This window comes from Stigmatopora nigra, chromosome 3 (genome assembly GCF_051989575.1).
Source record: "Stigmatopora nigra isolate UIUO_SnigA chromosome 3, RoL_Snig_1.1, whole genome shotgun sequence".
Taxonomy (NCBI): Eukaryota; Metazoa; Chordata; class Actinopteri; order Syngnathiformes; family Syngnathidae; genus Stigmatopora; species Stigmatopora nigra.
In genome coordinates this window covers 618,221-638,306 of record NC_135510.1, presented here as the reverse complement: position 1 = coordinate 638,306, position 20,086 = coordinate 618,221, and the positions used below count along the sequence as shown (strand labels likewise).

Genomic DNA, 20,086 nt, shown 5'->3' with positions numbered 1-20,086 from the left:
TCAACACTGGCAATGACATGTAAACATTTTCCAGGCTGATCAGGTACTTGTATACCTTGTGAGCATCAATGACTACAATGGCGCCTTGTTCCAAGGGCTCTTTGGATCCAATCAGTAGCTTGCCATCTGCGTAGCCCACTGCAAAAGGCCTGTCTTCGCTGTACCAGGCAATGTTCATCACCGCCACTGAAAAAAAAAAATCTAAATGCACCTTTTCCAATAATAAACAGAATTCGCCTAACCCCGGGGCGGGCACACCGGTACTCGAGGGCCGCTGTAGGTGGAGGTTTTTGTTGCAACCGATCCAGCAAAGACACTTTAACCAATAATATTTCTGCAGAAAACAGCAACCATTTAATTCCAATCTGTTGATTGCACTTGTAAATCACCAGATTGGTGAAAAGGTGTCCTCTTTATGGATTGGAATGAAAACCTGCACCCACTGCGGCCCTTTGGGCAATAGTTTAAAATGTCAGTGGTCCCCATACCATCTTTCCTGTAGCAGTGCTCCAGCTCAGTGCGGTGCATACTGCAGGAATCCAATACTTCAATAAGGCCTAGGGATCCATCCATTCGACCCACCAGAAGCATGTCTGTGGGTTCGCCAGACCACAGAGATTCTGGTTCGTCATCAGGCCAAGCCAGTGCTGAAACCCAATGAGGCTGCACATCCAAGAGACCTTTACCACCTTTGAGGATGAAACAATACATAATCATACACCTAAAAAAATGTGGCTGTGACAAGTGGCTCGTAAGATCTTGGTATGTACCATTTATCTTGACTGTCGCAAGTACTGGACCCCAGGAGAGGTGAATAACATGTTACATGTATTGATGGGATTCATTTACTAGAAATCTAAGTGTTAAAAATGCATCATCTGTAGGTATTTGTACAAAAAATACTGTTAGGGTTATTAGTCTTACATTATTATATATTTGCACGCAATGATGAACGCTTTGCTTTAATTATCTTATTAACAATAAAAAGTCATTTTTAGTACATCTGCATGCAACCGTGTAAATGCTCGCTCCTGAGTTAGCCTAAACAATGGGAAGGTCCCTCATCTGTCCAGCTGGACTACGCACAACATTCTACACACCGCTCCCTTGGGAATATTCGGAGGACTTTCAATTGTTTTGACTTCTGCCAGTGTTATCCACACCGCTCCCTTGGGAGAGGGTGAACATCATCCATTACAAAAAAAGTGTGGAGGATGATCAATATGTTTTTTGGTAAATGTAAGATGAGCCTTATATTCTTTTTAGACAGTAATGGTCTTGACCTTGGAACTCTGCCATGGATGCCAGCTTTGGCCAGTGTTTCTTCTAGTAGAGTCATGAACATTGACCTTAACTTAGGCAGCGAGGCTTGTAGTTCTGTGTTTTTCTAGGTTGTTTTCAGCGAGGCCTGTTCTTTCGGTGTTTTGCTAGGTTTTTTGTGACCTCCTGGATGTGGCACTCTTGGAATAATTTTAGCTGGCTGACCACTCCGAGGAAAGTTTGCCACTGTTCCCAGTTCTCTCACACATCCCTTCACATTTTGTGATTTAACAAAAGGGGCAATTACATTTTCACAGAAGGCCAGACAAGTTGGTAATTTTTTTCTGCCTTGGTAAATAAAATCATCATTTAGAAACTGCATTTTCTCTTTCCTTCATATGAAAATTGATTTGATTGTATGAAACCTGTGTGTGTGTGTGTGTGTGTGTGTGTGTGTGTGTGTGTGTGTGTGTGTGTGTGTGTGTGTGTGTGAGATGAATATGCAAAAAAAACAGAAATCAGGAAGGGGGCAAATACTTTTTCAGATATATGTTCAAGTTAAAAACCTCAAGGACAGACGGCAATGCATAAATTATAATACGTGGGCTTTAATCGTTGTAATATTTATAGACAACCATAATCCAATTTGCTGTTAATAATTAAATAACTATGACAAAAACCTATTAAAATGTATAAATTTAAATATACATACCCAAAGCAGAAGGATGAACAAGAGCCTCATTTGGCACTGGAAAATTATGTAGCCAAAATGTGCACTACTAATATAGAAACGAATAATAGACTAAAAAGCTTTGAGCTAAGATTAGCCGTTCATACTAAGAATACATGTCATCAAAAACTGGCTTTTTTTAAAATTTCTATTTCTAAAATTTAAAAAATAATAAAATATTTGCTGAGAAAATTAATTGTAATTGATTTGTTGGGCACTTTACAGTTTGTAGATGGTGGCCAATTTAAAGTAATTTACCCTACATATTTGTGTTGTAGGCATGGATGCTGATGTAAGGATAATTTTAATTGGACAGCAACTTCTTTCCTTTGATACAATCAGAAAGCATTAGACCATTTATAAATTGTAGCGAGTAATGCAGACACACATTTTGTTGAATAAATAAATCTCATTTCAAAAATGTTTAGACCTGATAGATTGTTTACCATTTATTTGCCAGATGTTGACCATTTTCTCCATGGCAGATGCAATATATTTTCCAGTCACACTCCAAGCCAGGGGAGATAAACAAACATCACTGGGTGACCCCAAGCATGTCTGGCCCTCCTCTGATGAACCATCACTGATAAAATAGTTTTAAAAATAGACAAAATCGTAATTATTAATATTTTTGACAATATGAATGATCAAGCCAAAAATAAATCCAACCAATCTGGAGGAAAGCATCCTCATCTAAAGAGTGATCATTCACAATCAGAAGAAAATAATTAATAATTGTGTAGGACAAGAAAATAAACTGATTTATTTCCTCTTTCCCTAAATGTGGCATAGCACACTTGATTCAATGTCACTACCACCCCACCCTAATAATTTCAAGGGATAAAAATTGAAAAAACATTTTTTATTTTGACAGTAAATCCAGATTTATACGGATGTGTTTTCCCCACAAACAAAACCGGGTTGATAACAAGCAGACGCTTCAGTGTACTAGAGCAGGGGTGTCCTTACGTACATCGCGATCTACCGGTAGATACCTAAGGATCTATCGGTAGATCGCCAAGGTACTATTGGGAGATTAGCGGATCAAAGTGTTATTGTCGTGCAATCTAATCTAACCCTAACCCTTTCATGACTACCATTGTGATCCCTCCCGCCTGTCGGTTTCCTTAGCTAGGATCTTATGAATTTGCCTTGCTTTAGCATAGATCAAAAGTGGATTTTCATCCCGTCACCTACCGCTCCCAAACGTGTTGATAGACTCTAATGCGATGTATATCGACATAAACAATTGCTGAGCTTTTTCGGTGGTCTATAAAAGAAGGTAGATTGTGGAAGGTTAACTCTTTGAAAAGTAGATCTTGGAGGAAAAAGTTGGAGCACCCCTGTACTAGAGTATGTGTAGTTTCGAGATTTGCAATGGTTCTGTGTCTTACTCCTTATTGAAGATACAGGTCTGCTGCAGGGTATACTGGCTTTTGGTAACATTCCATACCCTGACTGTGCCATCGCTGCCACTGGTTGCCAACAAACTTTTCTTTTTGCACCAGCAACAAGTAAGGACCTAGATCAAAAAACAAAACAAATGTTATCAAATATAGTAGTTCTAATAGTCATATCTTGAGATACGAGCTCGTGCGCATTCCGGGACCGAGCTTGTATGTCGATTTGTTTCCCTTAATTCTGCACTAATGCAAAAAACACAGAAAAAAAACACAATGCTCCGCCCATCGTTAGTAGAGATCTTTCCACGAGGGAGATGCAGCGAGAAAGACTAAAGAGTCCGCTGAAATTATAAGCAGCCTCTTACGTCTCGCCCACCTGGCTGTCTCGTATGTTTGGATCTCAAAATTTGTCTCGTATCTCAAGGTAAATATTTGATCAGAATTTTACTCAAATCTCAAATTCCTCATATATAGCAAATAAGCATTCTCTTGGCAACGCACCCGACTCTGATGAGCATCCAACTTGATCAAAGAGCATTTTCGCAGGTCGCCCGCCATATCGGCAAATGTCTGTGGCCTGCTTTGATTGTCCCGGTCATGGGCTGCTAGTGTGCGCACTAGCTGCTGGGCAGCCCACTGTCGATGTTGTGAAGAAAGCCTGGAGGACAGGCAGCAGGCTGCCAGAGCGTTGGCCAGCTCTAGAGGGCCTACAGCGGAGGGATTATGGGAAGGATGGGCATACAAATGCGCAATTAGCCCTGCTAGACATGGAAAACAAGATGACAAGGATCGCCCATGAGTGAGGGAATGTTAAAAAAGAAAAACAAGACAAATGCAAAGAATGTAAAAACTAAAAGTTAAATTGACTGGGGTGGAAAAAGGTGGCAAGCTGACAGAAATGATTTTGTTTAAATGAACATTTTCAAGACAATAAAATAATTGCATGCAATACACCTTAACCAAAATGAACAGGGCAAAAAATGCTTGATAAAATATATTTGTTCAACGTATTGTAAATATGTAATGAGTTCAATCAATAAGTATTTGCTCACTGCTATTTTGCAAGTTTCCCCACTTAGAAATAAGGGAGGGGTTTGAAATTTTCATCGTAGGTGAATATCTCCTGCGAAAGACACTGTATTTTCACACCTATAGGGCGCACATAAAAGTCTAAAATGGTCGATGCACCCAATCGGTCGATGCGTTTTGCCTCACCGCTTGAGTGACTGGTTTTGTTCACTGCAGAGCCACCCCAATCCGCCTATCGATCTCCTGCTCTATTCTTCCTTCACTCGTGAACAAGACCCCAAGATACTTAAACTCGTCCACCTGGGGAAGGACCTGATCCCTGACCTGGAGAGGATAGGCCACCTTTTTCCGACTGACGACCACGGTCTCAGATTTGGAGGTACAGATTCTCATCTTGATCGCTTCACACTCGGTTGCGAATCGTTCCATCGAGAGTTGAAGTTTACGGCCTGATGAAGCCAACAGAACCACATCATCAGCAAAAAGCAGGGATGCAATACGGAGGCCACCAAACCGGCCCCCCTCAACGCCTCGGCTGCGCCTAGATATTCTGTTACTAAAAGTGATGAACAGAATCGGTGATATAGCCCCCAAATGAAATGGATTCGGCTTACTGCCGGCTACGCGGACCTGACTCTGACAACGGTTATAAAGGATCCGGACACCGCGTAACACGGGTTCTGGAACCCCAAATTCCCGGAGTACCACCCACAAGACACGGTCAAATGTCTTCCCCAAGTCCACAAAGCACACGAAGACTGGTTGGGCGAACTCCCATGTTCCCTCAAGGACCCTGCTGAGGATGCTCCAATGCCAGGACGAAAACCACATTGCTCCTCCGGATTTGACCTCCCGGCGGACCCTCCTCTCCAGTACCCCAGAATATACATTGGCTGAGGAGTGTGATTCCCGGTAATTGGAACACACCCTTCGGTCCCCCTTTTTAAAAAGGAGAACCACCACCAGTCTGCCAATCCAGAGGCACTGTCCCCCGATGTCCACATCTTTTGACAAAAAACTAAACCTGCAACTGAGGCGGCGCCCTATCAGTCGGTGCATCCTATAGGTGTAAAAATACGGTACATTGTGATTTCTGGATTTTTCTTTCAAGATTATCTCTTACAGTGGACATGCACCGATGATGAAAATTTTGGACTCCTCCAATGATTTCTAGCAGTATAGCAGGGTGTTCAAATACATATTGAACTCACAGTATGACCAGTTGTCAATATTAAATACACTTTGTATGTAAAGACAACACACCCCTTTTCTCCATTTCAGCTTTGTCATAAGCAGGCCTGAGTTTGGACACTTTATCTGCCAGGAGAGCTACTAGGGCCTGTGTCACAACAAAGTTAGGGGAGGTAATAAGCTTGTTCTCCTCCGCCACACCACGTAAGAAGCTGGGTAGGAATTTCCTCTGGACAGGATCGTCCACTGTTGTAAGATTCATGCCTGTTGCAGCAGAAATCAGATTCTGTAAATGAAAAATAAAGTCTTAAAAAATGGCACCTCTATTTTTTTCTAAATTCAGCAGGACTGCAAATTTAAAAAAGTATAACTTCGGCATCGTGTATTGGGTGGAACTAAGATTTCTGTGTCGTGCAAAACATAAATGCAGATTCAATAATGTTACACTTTAAATTGGATCAAGAATATTAAAAAAATGCAAAAAAAAGTCAAGCTTTTCAGTTTATCATTCATTTGAAATTTGTGCAATGAAACGTAATATGGAATACCTGAGTGCAGAGCTGCACCAGGAGTTTGGCAGCACTGGGACTATTTGAGGCCAAGCAGCCGACTGCTGTGCTAAGATAAGCCAGACTGGAAATTGGTTTGCTGGTCTTAGTAGTGCCACGTGTCCTTTCAACATGACCAAGCCCTCCTAATGGACCAGTAGACAGTCCAGCTCGACCCGCTGCAGCCAGGCACATGAACCTGACCAGAGTCCTGATATCTGTTAAACCAAGTGACTCCAAACCAGCGGCAAGGCTGCAACTTGAACCACTGGAGAGGAAAGAGGTCGGGGGGTTTATTAATTTATTTTCCCTCAAAAAAGAAGGGTCAGGCAAAATAAACAAAAAGTGGCTTCTGCCTGTGTGTCTAAAAACTACCTGACAGAGAGAAGAGACAGAGCTCTCATCACCATGGTCCTGGCAAGCAGAACCTGCGCTGCAGAAGTCACCCTTCTCAACGCCATCACTCGGTCATGGGGATTTTGTAGAGCAGCTGCTTGTTCCCCAAGTGTTACCCTACCTGACGAACTCTTATCTACTGATATCTGACAACCTGCAAAAAAAAAAAAAAAAGTAGAATATAAATATAACAAATACAATTACTTATACATTCATATAATGACAGTACATTGCGGAAGTATTGACCCCCCCTTGAACTTTTCAACCTTTTTCCACATTGCACGCTTCAAACAGAGATAATTTTTTATTCAAGAATCATCAAAAACAGGATGTCCTGGAGCCTATCCCAGCTGACTCTGGCCCAGAGGTGGTGAAACCCAGAATCGGTGGCCAGCCGATCACACGGCACGGGGAGACGGATCACCACTCACACTCATACCTAGGGACAATTCAAAGTGTCCAATCAGCCTACCATGCATGTTTTTGGAATGGGAGGAAACCGGAGTACCCGGAGAAAACCCACGCAGGCCCAGAGAAAACATGCAAACTCCACACGGAGCGACCTGGATTTGAAACCAGGACCCCAGCGCTGTGAGGCCAATGCGGTACTCACTCATCTGCCAGGCTGCCGGACACAATCACGTGTAAAATAATTCATTGGATCTTTTAAACTTTATTAACAAATAAAACCATGAAAAGCAGGCCGCACAATATTATCGAGTCCCCTTTTTTAAAATAGTATGTACCGCCACCTTTGCTGCAATTCCAGCTGCAAGACACTTGGGGTATGTTTCTATCAGTGTCGCACATCAATATACTGAGATTCTTTCCAATTTTTACTTGCAAAACAGCTCAAGCTCAGTTAGGTTAGATGCAGAGAATTTATGATACACAATCTTCAGCTCTGCCCACAGATTCTCGATTGGATTCATGTCTGGACTTTGACTTGGCCATTCTAACACCTCGATAAGCTTATTTGTGAAACATTCCGTTGTGGATTTAGCTTTATGTCTTGGTTCTTGGTCCGTTTGGAAGACAAATCTCCGTGCCTGTCTCAGGTCTTTTGCAGACTCAGAGCATCTTATTCCATATTTTTGATGTGTCTCCCAGGTGGGATGTGGCATTTTTAAAGAAGACTTTTTATGCATATCTTTCAGATATGGTTTTTTTTCTTACCACTCTTCCATAAAGGCCGGGGTGCAGAACTATTCATGCATCCATTTTCTATACTGGTTATCCTTACATGGGTTGTGTAGATGTTGGAGCTTACCCCAATCGACTATGAGCACCAGGCAGGGGACAGCCTGAATTAGTAGCCAGTCAATCGCAGGGCACAAAGAAATTGAGAACCATCTATGCTCACACGCATACCTAGGGGTAATCTGAGTAATCAGTGTTCAACTAGCAAACCGTAAATGTTTTTGGGATGTAGAAGGAAACCGGAGTAGCCGAATAAACCCCCCGCAAACCCGGGGACAACATGCCAACTCCACACAGGAAGATCTAAACTTGGGATTGAACCATTGATCTCAGAACTGTGAGGATGAAGTGCTAACCACTTGGGTGCCGGGTGTACAAATACATACTCAAAAGTCTAATCAATATAAACAATCTGGAGAATGATTCTACGGAACCCTACTGTCTTTTCCACACTAGGACTCATCAATTGTTCATAGTTTGGGTAGCCCTATTACTTATACTAAGGTGTGACCTATATAATATGAAAATACAGGACAAGACAATGTTGGTGGCACATTTTTGGGGGCATGAGAAATGTAAGATGTGGTGTAGGACATGAAAATGGTCTGAATTGCATGACATACACAATTAATGAAATTTGGCCTGGTATTATCCAAAGGTGCAATTAAAATGTTGTGAGCATGCTAAAAAGGTTGAAGAAAGATAACCAAGTAGCTTCTGTTATCAATAACACTGTGATGTGTAAGACTATGTGGCACGCATCTGGACATGAGGATTTTAAAGCAACATTTTGTATTTATAGTGAATCTTCCTGATACGAGGTCCTCACTTTACTTTTCTCTCTCGTCTGGCTTGTTTTGGTACCTCGGCATACCGCCAGGTGCCACGCGAGTGCTTCAGAAAAGTTACGCTCTACCATTCTTGGAATGGATTAAGTTTGTATTATAAGTGTCTACTGTATTAAATTATTTTGAAATGTTCTAAATTCTTTGGAAATCTTCAAAATTATTTTGAAATGTTCCAAATCATTTTCAAATGTTTTAAATTATTTTGAAATGTTCTAAATCATTTTAAAATGTTCTAAATTATTTTAAAATGTTCTAAATTCTTTTGAATTGTTCTTTTGTTCCTGAAGCAATATTAGTGTCTATGAGGCCTAATGGTGTTCGGTGTACATTTTCCCCCAAATTAGACTTGTATTTTAGTCCTGTGTGATTTTTGTTTCATTTGACTTATAGTACATGCATCTTAGATAATACTTAATTCTAAATCATTAAAAGCAAACTGCAGTATTTCTCAAAGAACACACTTACCAATCTGCATTAGAGTCTCCTCCATACTATTGGTGGCAGTTACCATGGCTGCAGAAGCTCCCAAGGGGTCACTATCAGGGAATTGCACAGCCTCTGGGACAGTCCTACGTTCACCCAGACCTAATGGACCAGCTAAAAGCTCAAATTCCTCTTCACCTGTTAGCTTCTCATCTTCATCCACATCCATCATGTCCCAGTCCTCTGAGGGTAACAAAAAAAAAATAAAGTGAACTAAAAGGTGCAATAAAATAGTACAGGACGTAACATCAAAATGATAGTAAATATATTTCTGACACAAATCAAATAAGTGACCATCAAGGCTTAAAATGAATGTAGATCCAAATTAGTCCTTTCTCAGCTGCCTTTGCTCCATCCACTTAATCAAATCTCCAAGCAGAAGTTACTGTCAAAACCAGAATGATCTGCAGATTTTTACAGGCTGCTAGATTGCGATCCATAGTTTTGTATTCTGTTGCTAACGTGTGAGGGTCCTGTCCTGCTGTAGTAGCTAGCACAGCAAAAGACTGGGCATAATTATCAAATATAGTTGTTGCATAACAACCAGAATTTCTGAATAAAGTTATCTTTACCAGATGCATTAACTGGCATTTTAAAAGGTAGCAAGATTTGAGCGCCACATTTTTAAAAAAAAATCTAAAATTAGATTTGTGCAATCACTTATTTTTTGACATTATCACCATGTATTATAAAATGTAAGGAGTAACATAAAACACACTTAAAGCTTGATTTACTTGGCCGCTATAAGTTATGAGAAAGCTCATCAACAAACCAGGAGCACTTGAAGGGCCACTTTAGTGGACTTTTTTTTTACTATAACCTATTATAGATTGGAATAATAATATTTGGTAAGTGGTTGGCCTGATTTTAGTCCATTGTGGAGAAAAATACATTTATTGTGAAAACCGAGGAAAACCAAATTTAGCTTTCTGGAAATTCTGAGACCTATTACAAAGTGAACAGCCAAGCAGCAACATTGCGGAGTACAATGTGTGATCAGAACCAAAACACTATTCGGTGGATATTTCTGACCTAGTGATGAAAATCTACCTGACTGAAGATGAGTGCGGTATAACACCAATTAATGCTTGTATGCATGTACGCACGTACGCACGTATGCACGTTTGCACGTATGCATGTATGCATACATGCAAACATACATACACACACGCATACACACACATACACACACATACACGCACACACACACAGCGAAGTCGCAACAGTTGAAACCGCGATATTCGAGTGATTAGCGTAATGGGAACTGTACCCTCATAGACACTGTCTTGCTTTCCCAGGAGGTCAGGAGCCTGTCCCTTGTGTCTGAAAAACAAAACCGAATGATAGTGAATAAAAACCAAAAGCAATAAATGCCAGTAACTCAGCTGCTGTCAGTCAAAATGAAATGGACGTCAAACCCATGTCAAACTGACTCAATTTTAAGCCAGAACGATGGATAGAGCCACATACAACTCTGAAGTTGTAGGCTTTGGGTTCTGATTTTATCACCATCAATGAAATTGAACGAGATTAAAGTAGGAATTGTTCAGCTACAAAAAAAAGGCTGCTTAGAATTATAAAAAGAGATTAAAAAAAAAAATATATATATACAAATACATGTACATATATATATATATATATATAAAATCATTTAATTACTCTCGGAAGGAGATGCAATATATCCATCACAACAGACTACCAACGGACCTACGATATCCCCGAGGATATCTCGAGACCTCCGGGATCTCCGTGAATAGTCAACCCACTCAGAGTACGTCGGCGGCGGCGAAGGGAAAGAAAGCAAAAGGGCGGATGCCGGGCGGGCCTCGCTGCTAAGCTAAGGCAGCAACCACACCGGACACCACTTCCGAGTATCTTTTTGACCAATGCCAGATCCATCACCCACAAAATGGATCAGTTGGAACTTCAGATTGCTACCAACAGCTTTGTAAGGAACTGTAACATTATTCTCATCACGGAAACGTGGCTACATCCGCAAATCCCTCGCTCGCAAAGTAGCACCACGAATTTTGTTACACAGCTGTGTATGATGACAATAAAGGCTTTTGATTTCTGAAATCAAAACTGGCAAATAACTTGCGATGTGCTGAATGAGAACATTTAGGACTCTTGGTCACTTCATTACAGACCAGTTTAAGGATGATTGAGACATTTACAGGCAATGCCGGTAATTGCACGCGCAGGCAAAATCTATGCTCAGTATGTTTGGTGCGTGTACAGAACACAAGAAGGTGGCTTTGATCATGACAAACTGCAGCCCTTATTATGCTCTCGCTTTGTAGTAAAATTATAGCAAAGTAAGCATGGCTCTTGGTACCATAAAATGATACTTTGCAAATTCAGCTGGCATGAGATGATAGTTACTGCAGGGGTTAATAGACTGCAAACATGTTTTTTTCTTCATTATGAACATTTTGTGTCTGGTTGATTTGTGTGTTGTTTTTATATTTTGTACTTTATAATTTAATATAGACTTACTCTCATTTGAACCATTGAATCGGTAACTACGGTTTTGATTATTCAAGAGATCTTTTTTTATGGCCACCATCAATATAAGATTCAAAAGACTTAATAAAATGTGTGCATACCTTTCTGTATTGGGAACTTTAGCCTTGCTTTTGATGGCTAAGTATTTCTCTCTACAGGAACCACAAAGAAGGTAGTAGGGATTCCCACTACCACACTCCCCTCCAAACCAGCCATCTACATAGGAGCCGTTGCTACGGTAGCCTTGCCTGTTGGCACTGCGACCACAACCAGGATGGCTCTTCTTCATATGTTGATTGAAGGTGGCCACATTTGCTTCGCACAGTTCACATATCACCATTTCATCACGATCATCTGTCTCACAAACATGCTGTGATGATCAAAAAAGAAAAAAAAGACACATTGACATTAAAACATATTTAAGTAACAGAACAGCATAATAATTTTAGAATTTATAGAATAGTATGGTCAACTGTTAGCGCCAGTGTAGTGCTGTAGTGCTAGGATTAGTCAATCACTTCCCTAGTAACAGACAACATTTAAGGTGTTATACTTTATCAGATGTAGAAGAAGAAGAATGGTTATGGCATCTAGGTCTATGTAAGATCCTAAAATGGTGCATGTAAAGAATAAACCAGGCCCAAGCTGCTAACAGCAAATTAAGCATGCTTATGTAACTAAATTTTGAGTTAGAGGTTATGCAGGACAATTAGGACCTGTCTCATGATGGCAGCTCTCTGTTCAGAGCATAAAGTCACACACCCATGTTGGCCAATCCAGTACCTCCGGGATCCACATTCCCAGAATGTCAGTGTCACTGGAAAGGTCCTGGCCAAACATGACCTCCATTGTCTCTTCGTCCAGGTCCATCTCAAGCTCTTCGTCTAGAAGGTTGAAGTCATAAAGGGCAGCTGGGTCTTGTTGTGGCAGGTGGGATGGCACGTCCCTGCGTGACTGACTGTGTTGGGCCTGCACTGACCGGTACAATCCAGCTTACAGAGGAGAGGAAAAATAATTGAATTTAAGTTTTGGTCTTACCAACTCAACTGTTAGCATTTCAAATTCTCACCAGCTCGGGCAAACAATCTGCGTGCAGCTAGGTCAAAGTGGTGCTTCCTAGAAACAGCAGCACGTCCTCTCAGGGAAACGCCACTGGAGGATGATGGATTGTCTTGCTCTTGTCCATCTGGACTACAGTGTTACACAATTAAATTATCATTCAAAAACTGACAACATTGTTTTTTAAAGATTCTTACAGAGAGGGGATGGGAAACTTTAGAACAACAAATTTGATTTGGTTATAATAAATATGGAAATTATATTCATGACGAATTTAACATAAAATTGTACCTCTCACTAAAGCCCTCCTCTATTTCGGAAGCATCGGCAATGTCTCCAGGAGAAGAAGAATATGAGTTTCTATCCCGAGATTTTCCTCCAGTGGATGCGGTTGCACCTGGGCATAGGGAGTCACACCCATCAGTTCCAACACCACTTCCTCTCGTGGGAGGGTCATCATGCCCGTCATCGGTGCCAGGATGCTCTATCATCCACATTGCCAGTACTGTGATGTTCTGGGCATCTGCTTCTCCTCGTGCACCTAGAAAAGAAGAGCTGTCTAACTATTTGATGTATCACACCAGGGAAATAAGATTCAAAATCAAGGGTGGCGAACACGTGGCTCTCGAGTCGCATGCGGCTCTTTGCCACAGCAACATCTGGCGTAGTTGATGTGCTAACATTTGATGTGCGTTTTAAGCGTGGACACTTACCTTGAAATAAACACATGGTTGTAATGGTAAATATTATGGGTTTAATTTGTATGTTTTTGTGTGTGTTTTTGGCAGGTCACTACATGGTTTGGCTCATTGACACAGAACGTTTAAAAATGTTGTTCTTTGTGTCCAACTTGTTCGTCACCCCTATTGTAAATCTCTGTTTTCTGAATTGTGATCATGAAAAAAAGCTAATTTCTGATAATCTAATAATGATTAAATATGGTTTACATTAAAATGCAATTAAAAACTCATTAATTAATGAAAAGACTCACCAGTTGCCTCCAAAGCTTTGGTAATTTGGCGTAAGGAAAATCCCATCTCCAACAAGGGTACGGCAATTGCAGGCGGGGGTGGAGATGTTGATAGCCTGCTACTGGGATCAGATAAAGCTGGAAAAAGAAAGTGTCATACTTAATGGTTAACAGGGATGTAATAATACATGGATCTAGATCAGTGGTCGGTAACCCAAATTTTTGAAAGCCTAATTTAATGGGAAAAAATGTCAGGAGATGGAAAAATATTAAGCCTTATGATGAAGGCAACACTGTATGGAACAATATTAGCCTTCTCTTAAAATCCATAAGTTGACTACAAATACATCCTGAGCATTTATGATTAAATGTTTATTCTCCCTAAGGTGCATTCTGTAGAGAATGACTCACCATGTGACTGCTATATTGTGCGATGGCACCTCAAGTTTAACTCCATAAAAATATTAATGAATTCCGTTTCATTCGTATGATGAAAATAAAGAAATGCAACAATGATATCCGATTTTTTATGTCATTTTGATTTTGAAGATTCAACAAAACAACAACAAAATGGAACGTGTATCAGGTGCTTTTTCACCATCAGTGAAGGGTAGCAGTGGAATTTGGAGAGGCAAGCCAGTTCTTAAATCTATTTTGGCACCTGGAAAACACTTTGTTACTTGACAACTTCTCACTACAAAATGAACATTCCGGCAATCCTATGGCTTTGGAAATGAATGCGAATGATTCGGTCCAAGAAACATTGATTCTTCTGTTTTCCTACGTATTTGTTTTTCCCTTTGGGATCCATGGCCCATTACACAGTGGCCGGTTTGATTACAACAGCGACCTGCCTAGCATTACGCCCTGCTGATAAAAACGTGTGTTGCAGGCTATTCACATTCTTACAGCATTAGAAAACGTTAGGAACCACACTTGGACACTAGGATTATTACTACCATACTACATGTTTCCGCACCTATACAAAAAAGTATGCAAGTACAATGCTCATTTATGGGTTTTTTTTTTAGTGGTAAGTCGTACTTACAGGCATGTGAAAAGACTAATGTATCATCCAAATATAACCTTTACATTGAAAAAAAAATGCAATTTTTTAAAGTACTGTACTCTCAGAAAAAAAGAGTCCCTCTCCACTCTCCAACAAAAACAGGTTATTGGCATCTTTAGTCCAAGTCCTGTTCATCAGATTTGAGAGGATTTTTTTTCTAAAGATGGTGCAAATGAGCATGCAGCGCTCTCCCTACATGTTTTTTGTGTTTTTTCGCAAGTTGTTCATCAATACCGGACTTTAACATAAATTATAACCAATTGGACTTATTCCGAATTGGTTATATTATCAAATTATATTTAATTTACTTATTTCACCTCATACTGCAAACGAGTTGCTGTGTTAAAATATATGATATTTATAGTTAAAGTCACGCAAGTATGGTATACTTACAGGTTCCGGTTCTATTCTGCAGTCTGCTAGGCTGTGAGTCAGGAGAAGTAAGGCTCTGCCGGCGGCAAACGTCTTCAGAAGGTGATGTGGGTAAAGATGACACCGGAGGTGTTTGTGCCCGCCGAGTTGAACCCAAGGTGGTTGTAGGGTAGCTGGAGAACATTTGTCTGTGCGAACAGAAAATCAACAGCTTTTTAGATAGATATAGATATACACACACAGACACACGCACAAACACACACACACACACACACACACACACACACACACACACACACACACACACACACAGATTTGAACCCAGGGCTATGAGAAGTTCAGGGCTTGTACTATTAATTTTTATAATTTTTTATACTTTTATTGCTTTTATTTACTTTTATTTAAATGAATATATATATTGGTTATCGGCACCTTCTAAATCAGGGGTCTCAAACTCAATTTACCTGGGGGCCGCTAGAGGCAGAGTCTGGGTGAGACTGGGCCGCATCAGGATTTCCACAAGAAAAGCGCTGATAAAACATTCCAATGTTATCAAATATCTTTATTTTTAACAAAAAATAATGAATTAAATAAATTAACTAAAAGATGAATAAAAAAATCAATCAATCAGAAATAAAATAATAATAATAATGAGTATACAGTAGATATACAGTGGCTGGCTAAGTAGAGAAAACTAATTATTTTTATTCCGTTTCAAATGTCTGTATTAACAGCTCTTTAACCTTTAACTTTCTGAACTTGAATGGAACATTGAACATGAAATATTCTGAACACGGCTTCTTTTGCCTACTTCTTGCTGCTAGAGACCTGGCAGCGCTTCTTCTCACGTAGCTGAGTCACATTTGGCTTGAGGGGGGAAGCAGTGGAGACCCCCAATAGAGCTTGAAGATGCTCATCAGTAAGTCTGGACCTATACTTGGACTTATTGAAGTTCAAGGTGGAGAAGAGTTTCTCACACAAGTATGTGCTCCCAAAAAGGTACATGGTCCGCTTGAACATTCGGGAAAGTTCAGGGAAGCTGGCGGTCAACTCTCTCAAAAAATGCCCAAGCTTGTCTGCTTCTCCACTCACCTCTCTGAACTTGGCTTTGAGCGAAGAGTTGCACTGCAGGTCAATTTGAAGCTCAGGAGGGGCATCTTGCACCTCAAAGGCGAAGGGGTCCGCAAAAATTTGAAATGTGGCTGTGTATCTTGAAGTCTGCAAATCTGTGATCAAATTCCTCCTGCAGCTTCGAAATGGCCTCCACATATTTCTCACCACTGAGTGGTGTGCCTGAATCCACAAGAGCCTTGCATGCTGGGAAATGAAAAAGGTTTGTCTGAGAGAGCTGGGCTTTCCATAACTAAAGTTTAGTGCAGAATGCTCTCACGTTGTCATAAGCAGCACTGACAAGTTGCCCCTGGCCTTGTAGCTTCTTGTTCCGTACATTAAGCTCATGTGTGATATCAACAAGAAAAGCTAAGTCCATGAGCCATTTGGGATCACTTAGCACAGGAACAGCAACCCCGTCTATCTCCATGAAGTCTTTTACTTCTGCTCTCAACTCAAAAAATCTCTTCAACACATTTCCCTTGCTCAGCCAACGTACCTCAGTGAAGTAGAGCACATCCCCATATTCTGACTCCATTCCCTCAAAAAAAGCATGGAACCTTCTGTGCTTTAAGCCCTTGGATCTGATTTGGTTGATGCATTTCACAACGACAGACATCAAATTGTCCAACTTCAGGCATCTGCTGCAAAGGGCCTGCTGATGGATAATGCAGTGCAGAGCTATGGCCTCCTCCACACCCTCCTCTTCCAGTTTTTTTTTTTTTTAAGTGCTACCAGTCCATTCTTCCTCCCAATCATTGATGGAGCTCCATCAGTTGTTATTCCAACAAAGCTCTTCCGTAGCAAACCGGCATCCTCAATGGCATCACACAGCTGGTGAAATAATTCCTTAGCGGTGGTCTGGCCATGCATTGGAATTACTGTGAGCAACTCCTCCATCACTTCAAAATGTCTGTGATGTCTGTGGTCTCATCAAGAGCCACTGAATATACCTTCAAACATTGTGCTTTCTCACACAGTTGATCATATCACTTGACGGGTCAGAAATGCGCTCTACCACGGTGTTGGCAGAAAGGCTGATGTGGTTGAACTTTTTCTGGAGAGACTATGTGCAGCCTGTAATATTCACTTTTTGACAAATTCACCTTTCGTGAATGTCTTTCCTACTTTAGCAATCAGCTCACAAACGGCATAGCTTCGACAGCTGCATTACTTTCTTTGGTAGCCTTCTTGAAGAAATCCTGTTGCCTCAGAAGACGTGTTTTAAGACTGGCAATCTGGTTGGCTCTCTCATCTCCCTGGTATTTTTCGTACTCCTCAGCATGTCTCGTAGTATAATGATGTTTCAAATTGTATTCCTCGTGCACCGCAACTTTTTCAGTGCAAATGAGACACGTCGGGGTGCCCCTGTGCTCAACAAAGAAATATTGCACTCCCTACTTTTCTTGAAATTCTCAGTGCTCATGACTGACCTTTTTCTTCACGGCAGGCTTTGAAACAGACATCTCTGGGGCTGTAATATGTGTTTTGAATTGGAATGAGTCTTGGGTTGAACTTTTAACTTTCAGTTGCACGGGTCTGTGGCGCATGCGCAATTTCGCTCTCTGATCGTATTGGATCACGGCAGCTCTCTGAATTGCTCAAGTGTAATGTTAACGCACTTACTGTTAAGTTTCGGTTTCACTCACGGAGATGGCTGCAGACACAAGCTGCATCTTGGATCATAGCGCCTCATTCAGTTCTATGCTAAGAGCAGCAGAGTACTGTGCGCGCCGAGCGGAGTGATCGGCTTCACGGCTTCTCCTCCGCCCAGCTGATTGAAGGAATGAATGAGTGAGTGAGCGAGGCACTTGCCAATGTCCTGCCCTCCAGAGCCGTATACCTCACAGTGATTGGTTCATTCAGCTCCAAACACAGTGCCATTCATATCAATCTTGCGAGCCGCACAAACATTAATCTTTCATATTAAGACGGGGGCCGCAGTTGTTCCGCGGGCCGTAAGTTTGATATAATTAAATATATAATATATTAAATATAATTAAATATTAATAATCGGAATCGGCTTTGAAAAATCCATATCGGTCGATTAACTAGTTTTAAGCGTTTTACAAAGGCAAGCTGAACAGCCAAACTGTCAGTGTTTAAACAATTGTCAATCATTGTATTAGACTTTCAAAATCACAAATATGCATCTAACCTGAGAAGACTGAGGGGCATGACCCCTGGAGATTCTGTGGCAGGGACAGTCTCAGTGTCCGTGACAGGTGTGGTTGCAGTGGTTGTATCTTCTAGAGAGGAACTCATGAAGGAAGTTGTACTGGAGGCAGAGGGACTAGTAGTGACTGGTGTTTGGACAAGCGCCTCGCCCTCTATACCATCGCCTTCACTCTCTGCTTCAATTCTCACACCTAAAGCAAATGTGATGAAACAGTTATTGTCTCTTATTTTGGTTTCAGGGTGGCAAAAGACTTTTGGGAAACATTACAGCAGCAACAATAAAGTAATGTCAGGACAACATGTAAATTGAGATGGCAGAAAATAGTGATGTTTGGTTAAACTATCTGTTAAACAACTAAACAAACAAAATACAATGTTAGCGTGTGTAGCTTTTTAAAACATCACACAATACCAACATCATTAAAAACCTGTCTACGAAAAGCAACACCTGATGTCCTAATCCCCCAAAACTTTATTGTCTCACCAGGTTTAGCCTTCGTTCCTGTGGATTCTTCCAGCATCCCATTGACCACTAGCTTGTAGATCATGGCTTGTGCCCTTTCCAGGTCTGACAACCCCAGAGCCCGCTTAATGGGGGAGCGCAAGACAGCCCGTTTTACCATATGACGCATGAGAAATTGAAGTGCAGTCCGCATCTCAACCTCTTCATGGCATAATGGAGATGTGGCAGTGGTATTTGTACTAGAGTTGGCATTGACATCAGCATTGTGTCCAGTGGATTCTGCTAACACCTTAAGGACGATAAAACATTGGAACTTTATCAGAATTAGTTTTTAGACACTAGGAAAATTAACACAGTCATTCTTTCATAAAGTACTTTGATAAGTACCTTTCTTTCATAAGTACCTTTGGTATCAGCAGAAGCTCGGCATACTTGCTACAGCTCAGCAGGACACTGAGGGTCTTCATGGTTCCCAGGTAGAGATAGGAAAGTTGAACAGCATGGATCTCTGATTGAGTGGTACTAAATGAAGGATAGGGCTCATGGCTACGGGAGACATGTTCGTGGCTTTTCTTCCTGTTGGTCTCAACAGTAGCATGAATAAATGTGTCGTTTCCCCCCAGTCCGCTTCCACCAACGGAGGAAATGTAACTCTCAGATTTGGCCGCCACATGTGCCTTGACCTCATCTAAACTATGAGACACATGCAGGTCACATGTAGTGGAATATTTAACTGCCTCAGCAGTGCAAATACTGTCCTTCAGTTCATTATGTTGAGAAATTTCATTATCTGCTTTGTCTTCATTACTAGTTGATTCATGTCCTGTAGAGTGTGCATTGCGATGCCTCTTTTCATGACGCCGTGCGCTGAGCTTAGAAGTTGTTTCCTCATGGATGCTGGTGAGGTACGTGAGATCCAACAGAAGGGAGGCAGTGAGGCCACAGAACCGTGTGACGTCGAAGGGCAGAGGCTCACAGGGTTCCAAGTTATACAGTGGCGTGTCGCTAGGTGACAGAAAAAGTTGTGAAGCATTAATTGAAGCGAGTCGAGAATTTAAACAGACAAGGAAAGAAAAACAAATCGAGGGAATGTTGACACTTAGGATAATAAAAGATAAAGGAAGACCATCGACTGTGTCACTAAACAGGAATGTTAAATATCAAGTGGATTCCAGATAAGTTGGGACGTGATAAAATTGTGGTTAAAAACTGAAAGTAATCAAGTGGAAGTCCCTAATTTAAATGAATTAATAATTAATTGTCAAAATG

At 41.0% G+C, this 20,086-nt stretch overlaps 1 protein-coding gene across 4 annotated transcripts in view; it reads right to left on the bottom strand.

The window, feature by feature from the left end:
• The window catches only part of herc1 (HECT and RLD domain containing E3 ubiquitin protein ligase family member 1), a 94,853-nt gene that overhangs the window by 18,339 nt on the left and 56,428 nt on the right, over positions 1-20,086 (bottom strand). Inside the window, exons 38-56 of one of the 4 annotated variants that reach the window (XM_077712458.1) lie at positions 19,222-19,822; positions 18,839-19,106; positions 18,335-18,545; positions 15,088-15,254; positions 13,647-13,763; positions 12,947-13,196; positions 12,666-12,787; positions 12,359-12,588; positions 11,698-11,966; positions 10,359-10,411; positions 9,071-9,271; positions 6,537-6,711; positions 6,162-6,429; positions 5,686-5,899; positions 3,895-4,154; positions 3,385-3,512; positions 2,437-2,573; positions 489-689; positions 56-186 (exon numbers count right to left, since the gene is read on the bottom strand). In XM_077712458.1, coding sequence (XP_077568584.1) covers positions 56-186; positions 489-689; positions 2,437-2,573; positions 3,385-3,512; positions 3,895-4,154; positions 5,686-5,899; positions 6,162-6,429; positions 6,537-6,711; positions 9,071-9,271; positions 10,359-10,411; positions 11,698-11,966; positions 12,359-12,588; positions 12,666-12,787; positions 12,947-13,196; positions 13,647-13,763; positions 15,088-15,254; positions 18,335-18,545; positions 18,839-19,106; positions 19,222-19,822 — 4,003 coding nt within the window. The remainder of the gene's footprint in view (positions 1-55; positions 187-488; positions 690-2,436; positions 2,574-3,384; positions 3,513-3,894; positions 4,155-5,685; positions 5,900-6,161; positions 6,430-6,536; positions 6,712-9,070; positions 9,272-10,358; positions 10,412-11,697; positions 11,967-12,358; positions 12,589-12,665; positions 12,788-12,946; positions 13,197-13,646; positions 13,764-15,087; positions 15,255-18,334; positions 18,546-18,838; positions 19,107-19,221; positions 19,823-20,086) is intronic. The other 3 variants (XM_077712459.1, XM_077712461.1, XM_077712460.1) reach the window with 3 other exon arrangements.